Here is a 9,118-nt window from a genome sequence, read left to right as displayed (position 1 = left end):
GGGCGCTGGGGCTCGATCTGGCGGTTGCCTCCCCTCTCACCGGGCACCGCGGCTGGGGGCTCAGCGAGGCTCTGGCTAGGAGGAGGGAGGCCGAGAGAGCCTTAAGGACGAGGAAGCCGCGATTCCTCCGTGGGTCCCGGGCGCGGGACAGAACGATGTCCTGGCACCGGCAGAGATCGAGGCGCGTATTGGAGAACCAGGAACGTTTAAGTACCGGGTCGACTCTCCAGCGCCGGCATTTCGATTACTCAGGGTTGGGAGCTAGGGATGGAGTGGCCGAGTGAACTTACTCTGTCAGAGGGGGAACGCACGAGAAATCTCAGATTAGAGCATCGCTTTAACGTAATTTAATGGCGGGGGCTTTGTGCTTCATAATTACTGCTCTGAGCGACTTTTCCTACCTGTTGGTAGGTGAATTAACACGTTGGACTGAGGACCTCTAATGAGAGTCCAAGTATAACTCAGACATCACAGAGGATTCCCCGCCTATTCCGGTCCTCATTTAATTCACGGAGGGAAGTTGGTTATCATTTGCTTCTCACCTGCAGCGTTCTTTCTCGGCTGTCAGTTGCCAGGTGAATGTCAGCAGGCAGCTCCCGGTCACCTGCTCCATCCATCCCGAGCCAGACCGGGAAGGGAACCCGACCCGCTTTCACCTTTTGGCTCCGGTAGCTGCAACGTGACCGAAAGGCTCAAATCAGCATAACAATTAGCTTAGTTACTGACTTCGAAATGTATTTTATGAAGTCAGAACAGCGACTGAAGTGGGAATGTTGGGGTGTTAGGGAAATCGTTAAATAAGCAAGTAGCTGAAGTGGCGTTTGGTATTTGCGATTTGCATATGTGCGCTTGTGCGTGGGTGTGGGTGTGTACGTGTATCTCTGTGTGTGTCGGATGCAGGGGAGGAGGGAGGGAAGGGATGAGAAGGTTCCCAAGCCGTCGGTTATTGCATCTCTCCAGACCAGCGCGTCCCTAGTCAGAGCATCAGTTAGCACCACTTCTGGGGACGAAGGACACCCTCTGGATCCGAACCCTGCTCCCGTACTCAGGCGGTAAACGGCCTCAGAGCCAGCGAGATGGCTCACTAAACTACAGCCCGCAAGAAGTGATTTGGCGCTTAAGTCACTGGGTTAGGCAGGGCGTGTACGAGCTGCCAAGCCCCGAACAATTCGCCTTCCAGTCCTGTGCTGGGTATGTGCAGCCACTGCTGTCAACTCTCCAGCTGAGAGATGCACATTAAACAAACAGCCCAGGCGATAGTTTTCTCCCAGATTCTCGTTTTTTAAAAACTTTGTAAGTTATTTTGAATTGCTCCATAAGTTTCCTCTCGTCTGTTCTTCTGCCACTTCTTTTTTTTTTTTTGTGTTAGCAGGCAACATATGTAAATACAAACTGCAGTAGACAGAATGTGAAAGCAATCTCACCATGTATTCTGGACTTTTAATGATATATGGTGGACTGTTCAGAAGTGTATGCTATTGTTAAAGCTGTTTGTGCTGGGTGTGCTAATGCACTGTTTGATTGAATGAATTAGCAGTCATAACAATCTGGCAGTCTGGCCATAGAAGTGTGCTCAAATTGATTTGTGTTATGGCTGGACTGGAAAATCTAATGTTAGTTGTTTTTTGCCCTGGGGCATGGTTTGTACCAAACTCCGCTTTTCATTTAATTTTCCAATAGATTTTTGAAAGACCAAAAGGTTTGTGATCAACGTTTGCTGCACTTTATTATTATTCAGTTATTAAAAATATCCTATGAGTAATTTCAGGTTCCCCAAAACCTTGCTTTCAATTAGAGTAAACATAATTAGCGTGACATCGTGCCTGGAATGGTAAATCTCCCTTTGTACCTATTAAGCATGTTATCTGCTTGTCCTGTCACTGAAAGGAATCCAGTTTGTATTTGTATTGGACAAGGTCTGTGCTAGTTTGACTATAATACAACAATTAGAAAAACAGCATTGCAGCATCCAGTTTCTTATTACTGGTACAACACATCAGTCTCAACTGTATCCATCTGTTTTCGATGCTCAGCAAATATCTTCATAGGAAAAACAAAGAAAAAAGGTCCCAATTTACATAATATTCCTATGAGTTTATGTTCCTCAGCGATGCAGGGGTGATTTGGTATGAGATGCCTTCCTCTTTCTCAGTTTTCCCTCTAAATAAGAGATAGCTCTTGAAAGGAGTATTGCTGTGCAGACCAGAACTTACCTTCCTTTTGCCAGTACTTGTTCCTTTGAATCTTCTGCTCAGCAGTCGTTTGCCAGAATTACAATGCAGCATGATTAAACCTAAAACATTACTCTATTGATCACACAGAAAGCTTCATGAAAGCATTTAGTTTCTTCTGTTCAGAAACTGAACTAAATAGGTCACTAGACAAGGATAACACAAAATGCAAGACAGAAAGGTATTTCTCAGGAAAACAAATTCAAAAGAAATGTGGAAAAAAACTGTTGTGGATGAATTAACACAGTAATACACTATCCATCCTTACCAAGTGCCCGTGTTCTGTATGCTTCCTTTCCCTCCCCCTGGTCCATTCCTTCACACACGTTCAGAAGATAAATACTTCTCTGCTTTTTTTCCTGAATTAATTTAAATATTTAATTAACAATAATAACTGAAGAAGCAGGGAGGGATGGAATAGGGTGGGGGTTGGTTAGAGGTGATGTACTATCCTATCCCCTGTCAGTCAGTTATCCAGCTTCTTTAAAATGCAACAACTACAATGCATTTTCTAATTGCATTTTACCCTTTACAGCTGCCCTCAAAATTGTAATTTAATAAAACAGTGAACTCTGATTCAGGGTTTTTTTGAGCAATAAAGTACAATCACTGCCAATACATCTCACTGCTTAATACCAAAATGGTCAAAACAAAACAAAACCAAAAAAGAAACCCCCAAAACCTCAGAGTACCTGCCCTGAACAGTTACATGAGAACAGAAACCCTGCTTCAAACAATATTCCAGGAAAGAAATTAAAGACTTCTTAATTAGTGCAGCAATTAAGCTTTCTTGGTTGCATTTTAATCAGCCCAGGCCCTATCAAAGGACAAACAGAACGATTTGCAGGTCTTTGAATTTTAAACAGTCTTATTGATTTCAGCACCATAAGTCTTCTTGACACAGGGAGAATTTTCAAATATCAGTTACAGTAATTTGAGTTTTGCTGGTATCAACTCAGGAATAAAAAAAAAAAACCCACCCAACAGTATCATTACCTGAAAGCGTCAGTGAATAAGAGAAATACAATCTAAACATGTTTACAAAGAGCAACTTCAGGATTTGTTGGTGTGTTTATATGAGTGTATGAGCTTATGTGTGAATTAAAATAAATCCAGTTGCTATCCATAATCATTAGAAACACTTACCAAGCCAGAAGTTTTGAGGAAACTTGAACATTTTTATATCTCTCTTTCTTTCTAGGTTCCTAATCCCATTGCTGCATTGAGACGCTCAAGGTTAACCCAAACCTGCGCTAGTAAACCCTTTCAAACAACATTTTCTTTATATGGTTTTGAACCATGAGGATTATGTGTCTGTGAGAGCACAGAGCAAGAAGAGCTGGTGTGCATCATGTTGCGAAGAAGGTAGAGAACAAATTAAAACATAGATATCCTAATCCAGAGTTCCCTCAGATCTCCAAGTGGCAGTATCATGAGCGCCTTGCTCTGTCTTGATCTTCTCAAGGATCTCTTGTCTCCACAGGGTGTAAGTGAAGGTGAGACACAAAAGCATACTTGAGGCAAAGGAAAAATGAACAAAGTTGGTTTTCTTCAACTGAAAAAGAAGAAAGACGCAGTGTATTTATGTTTTCTAAATTATATTTTTTATGCAACAATAGATCCCATTACTGAAACCCAAGTTGTACAACCTCCTTCAGATAAACATTCTGAAAAACACCTAAAAATGGCACAAGGAAGTGTTCTGCACAATTACTGGCACACAAGACTTCAAAACAAAATGCCACTTTGTATTTTATTTGGTTTACTTTCCAATTTTAAAGAGCTTAGTGCAGGATAGCTAAAATTTCACTAGGAAATGACATCTTTACTGATATTGGAACACAAGCTGCAGTAAACTGAAAAAGTACAATAATCAAGACCATGTGAGAATAGTTTATATCTGATAATGCAGAAATTCCCGTATTGAAATACTACAGTACGTATTATCCACTCTGTAGATATGTTGTAATCTCATGCACTGCCTCTCACCTAATAGGATACTTTTAAAAAAAGCAACTGTGGGCGCCTACATTCATCACAATTAAGTACACAGTGTGTATTTTTATAACAAGAACTATGTGCACACTAAACCCCGTCTCTGCAGAAAACGCGACACACACACGACCTGCGTATCTACGAATTGCCACTTCTTTATCTTTTTAAAAAACCCGAACAAATCCCCTGGCTCTCCCGACCGACCCTGACAGCCCACGCAGACGAGCCACCAAAGACGGGTTCAACTTCAGTCGCAACTCCTGCGCGACGCTCCGGATCTGGCCGCGCCAGGCGAGGCGCGTCCTGCCGCCTGCGCTACTGCGCATGCGTGGGCAAGCGCACCAGCTGACTTTCCGCGCTACCTGGCGCGAGGAGCGGCGCGGTTTGTGCGCGCCGCCGCCACCACCTGTTGCACGGCGGAACCTGCGTGGGACGGGCTGGCCCATCTGCTTTCTCCTTTTCTAAGTTTACTTGGGTGCCGCTGCAGCCTGATCGATGCGGTTTCTTGACAGCGTGACCTGCACTGTCCCGTCCCCTGCGATCCGCCACCCCTCGCGGGAAGGTCGCCTGAAGCTGCTGCCGCGTGGGGCTGCGCGCAGCCGCCTACGCCACAAAGGGGCCTTGGCGCTGCCGCCGGACCCTCAGCAGCATCTCCCACCCCTCCGAGAGCAGCGCTAGTGATCCCAGGAGAACAACAGCAGCAGCGGCAAGAGCAATAGACCCGTCCGAAGGTTTCTGCTTTTGTCCGCGGGTGCCCCCGCCCCAACCCCGGCAAGGTGTGCGGTCAGCGCCCGCCCCGCGCCCCGGCTTCCTCGCTCCCGCCCGGCTTCAGGAGAACGCTGGAGACGCTCGTGCTTCTCCACAAACTGTGTTGACAAGCGACTGCTGAAAAGGGCTGGGAAAATTACATCTCGTCTCTGGTGGGGTGAAATATGAAACATGTAATCTAACGGTTCCTGAAAAGGGGGGAGAGGGGGAGGGGAGGGAAGGGAGGAGAAGGGACTTCTCTCCCTCTCTGTTTTCCTGCTCCGGGTTCCTGGTTGGGTAATTTGGGTTAATACTAGTGAGTGAGCCTTTTGCTGCTTCAAAGGGTATTTCAAGTTGCCGGAGCTCCTCCCCTCCGCACCGTGTGACAACAACAACTCGTCCAGCGAGCGAGCGGCGGCGGCGGCGGCAACAGCCAGCACTTCCCAGCTCATTTTCTTTCTGTCATTCCCTTCTCAATCTTTGATCAATGTACTTGCCAGAGAGAACCGAAGTCCTTCAAACCTCCTCCTTTTCACCTTCGTCTTTAACGTGGTGCTAGAGCAAGGACCACAAAAAGAAACTGCCCTCCCCCTCCCCTCGGCCCCAGCCCCGCCGCCCGGAGCGGACTTCTCCTCCTCCTCCTCCTCCTCCGTCCCCACTTGCGGGACACTTTGTGCGTTTCTCTCTCTCACTCTGCCCCCTGCTTTCGCTCGCCGCAGCACCTGATCCGGGGTTATCCCCCCCTTCTTCTCCCCCCCTCCTCCCTTCTCTCCTTTCCTCCTTTTTTTTTTTTTTTCCTTAAACATTTTTTTCACATTTCCCCCTTTCCCCTGCGTGTGTGTGTGGGAACTTTCCCCCCTCCCCCTGCCCCCTCCGCCGTATATGTGACCATGGCCGTACCGGCTGCTTTGATCCCTCCGACCCAGCTGGTCCCCCCTCAGCCTCCGGTCTCAACTTCTGCCGCCTGCACCACCACCACCACCACCTCGTCGTCGGCCACCTCCTCTCCGTCTCCGTCCATCGCTCCCCCGCCGGCCGCTTCGGGGACAAACCTATTCCGGCCGGAGCCCATCGCAGCAGCGGCGGCGGCGGCAGCGGCAGCCACAGTCACCTCCACCACCACCACCACCAGCGGCGGCGGCGGTAACGGCAGTAGCGGCAGCAGCGGTGGCGGCAGCCCCAGCCTGGGCAACGGCGGCGGCGGCAGTAGCGGCGGCGGCGGCAGCAGCAGCAGCAGCAGCAGCGCCGGCACCTCCACTCCCAATGCGAGCGCCACCAGCGCGGCCAGCAGCCTGCCCGGGAAGCCCGTGTACTCGACCCCGTCCCCGGTGGAGAACACCCCCCAGAATAACGAGTGCAAGATGGTGGATCTGAGAGGGGCCAAAGTAGCCTCCTTCACCGTGGAGGGCTGCGAGCTCATCTGCCTGCCCCAGGCTTTCGACCTCTTCCTGAAGCATTTGGTGGGGGGCTTGCACACGGTCTACACCAAGCTGAAGCGGCTGGAGATCACGCCCGTGGTCTGCAACGTGGAGCAGGTCCGAATCCTGAGGGGGCTGGGGGCCATCCAGCCCGGGGTCAACCGCTGCAAACTCATCTCCAGGAAGGATTTCGAGACCCTCTACAATGACTGCACCAACGCCAGGTAACCGCCGCAAGGCACACGCACACCCCGTCGGGCCCCCCCCGCGCCGCCGCCCCCGTCCCACCCCCGCGCCGTGCGGCCCGGGCTGGCGCTGCGCCGCTTCCCGCTGCTACCGGTCTGGCCCGGGGGGGTAGCTCGCGCCCTGCGGCCACATGCGTTTGTCCCTTTATTCTTCCTTGCTAGCCCGTCACCCAGCCGGCGTCCTTCGCAGCCGGCCGCGCCGCTTCTTGGTGGGACAGAGGGAGAGAGGGAAGAAAAGGTGTTTCTGTCCCTCTTCCTGCAAGCCCTACAAGTGTCGTCCTGTCATTACCCCTTCATTCTCCCCGGCCAAGGCATGCCGGGGGCTCGGGGCCGCCACGGGCAGCGCAACGGAGGATGGGGGAAGTGGAGAGCAGGTAGTGGGGCCAAAAAGTCTGATTCTCTCCTCAAGTTTTCCCCAGATGTATCTTCAAAATCGGCACCCTAGGGAAAAAGCTACCCGAAGGGTGCACAGGGGTGGGCGGGGAGCAGTCCTGAAGTGGGGGGACGACGACACTCAGGTTTCGTGTAAATGGTATGGAGCGCGAAGCTGCCTCCCGGGCGGAGGGCCTTATCCACGGTGAATGGAGGCCACTTGGCCATCAGCTGCTGTCATACATCCGAAGGGGCACGTGCACTTTTTGTATAGATCTACGAGGCAGTTGTTGCCACATGGCGAACGGGAGAGGGGTAATGGAAGGGGTGGAGGGAGGGCGGGAAGACGGCGAGGAGGTGGTGGCGCCTGTTTGCTTTGGGGTAGCAGGGAGGGGTGCCAGGCGGCCTGGATGGCCTGTTTCCCCGGGAGGGGGAGGCTCTGTCCCCGAGGAGCAGGTGCGAGCAGCTCCCGGCCCCCGCTAGCTGGGGAGGAGACGACGGGGGGGGGGGGAGGGAGAGCGCAGAAGGGATCTGGCGAGACTGAATCCTGTTACTGCGCAGAATAACGCGGGCGCGGTGGCGGAGATAACGCTGGGGGCGGAGGGGGGTAGCGCTCCGGTGCAGGCGGTGCGCCGCTAGCGCTGCGCGCCCCTGTCCGCCCACCCCGCGGGTCAGAGAAAGCCTGCGGATGAGAGGTGAAGCCTCAAACTTAGCGCGACTGGGACGGGATGGGAGGGGGAAGGGGAGAGAGGGGCGGGGAGGGGGGGCCAAGAAGGAGCTGGCAAAAGAGGAAATTCTTACTGCAGTAGCAGCCTACGGTTGCAACTGAGGGGAAAGCGTGGGGCTGTTATCTCTTAATCTGTAGGTTACAGGGCTGAATCTACTTGATAAGAGAAAGGGATCGCGTAACTGCCGTGACCCCGAGATCCGAGCGGTCGGAAGCTCCTCCAGTTCCCGGAGTCTCCCCCTGCCTCGGGGAGGGGTCTCTGTTTCTGCTGTGCTGGGTGCGGTGGGAACTTAACACAGAGCGAGGGCTCGCCACGGCGGAGATCGTGGACAAAGTCCCATGGTACTTTCAGTATTCGCAAATAAACAGACTGGGCTCGTTTCACTTTCCTATTGTCAGGTTTCAAGGTGCAGCAAAGAGCCAGCACGTGGGGGAATTAACCCTGTGCGACTCCGCGCTCCTTCCCTAATGGCGGGGGATGTGACATTCTTTCCTTCCCCAGTGCCCGTGTTAGATGAGAGTAGTTTGGGCTCATTAACATAGAGCAGGGCGAAGCAGAGCGGTTACTCTGCGGTAGCTGTTACTGGATGGATTGTTGAAGTTCCTGAATATTCAGGGCAGCAGGACAAAACAGCCTGGAATAACTTCCAAGCGCTGCCATAACTGTATCTGCTTGGGTAACTCCGCTGCTGTTTCATGTGAGATCAACATGAATATTAATAGCTGCTCTTAGACACTTTGTTTTATCTTCTTTCTCTTCTTTTTTTGTTTTTTCCCTTTTTTTCTGTGTGTGTGTGTGATGGAAGTTGTAACAACTCGGCACAAGTTGTAGGATTTGGTCCTTAAAATAAACGGATGGATTTTGCTACCGTCATTATGTGTGAATTGTGAAATTAAAAAAATTGAGAAACTAATTTTTTTTTTTGGGGGGGGGGAATGGGGAGAGGGGCCGATGTCTGTGTGTGTGCTGAGAGTACAGGGATACCAATTCCTGGACTTCACACAGTTCTAAAAGGGTTTGGCAGCCTGGTCGTGACATGGGTTGATTATGTCAACAGCACAGAATCGGCCGTGTTTCAGCTGTTTCTGAGGTCTGCTGTGTTATCATCCAGCATAGTAGAAATTACAGTAGTGGGTTCAGAAGTGGATAGGATTTGACCCTTAAAAAGTGTAGTTGTGGTAGATTTATTTATAAATCCATTAAGCAAATAACTTAATGGAAAAGATACACAATAGGTATGCAGAATGCATTATTGCAGTATAGACGAATAAAGCAAAGTGGGTCAGTGAGTTTTGGTCAAAATGGATTATATCATCAGAAAACAAATCTTTATTTACTTTCTGCATTTGCTTTCCAAAACATTTCATTCTGACCCTTCTTTC

At 50.5% G+C, this 9,118-nt stretch overlaps 1 protein-coding gene across 1 annotated transcript in view; it reads left to right on the top strand.

Moving 5' to 3' along the window:
• The first annotated feature begins 5,863 nt into the window (after window positions 1-5,863).
• The window catches only part of DACH1 (dachshund family transcription factor 1), a 364,513-nt gene continuing 361,258 nt past the window's right edge, over window positions 5,864-9,118 (top strand). Inside the window, exon 1 of the mRNA XM_054399848.1 lies at window positions 5,864-6,615. Coding sequence (XP_054255823.1) covers window positions 5,864-6,615 — 752 coding nt within the window. The remainder of the gene's footprint in view (window positions 6,616-9,118) is intronic.

This window comes from Indicator indicator, chromosome 1 (assembly GCF_027791375.1).
Source record: "Indicator indicator isolate 239-I01 chromosome 1, UM_Iind_1.1, whole genome shotgun sequence".
Taxonomy (NCBI): domain Eukaryota; kingdom Metazoa; phylum Chordata; class Aves; order Piciformes; family Indicatoridae; genus Indicator; species Indicator indicator.
Note: the sequence above shows the minus strand (reverse complement) of the source record. Positions and strands in the feature narration are given on the sequence as shown.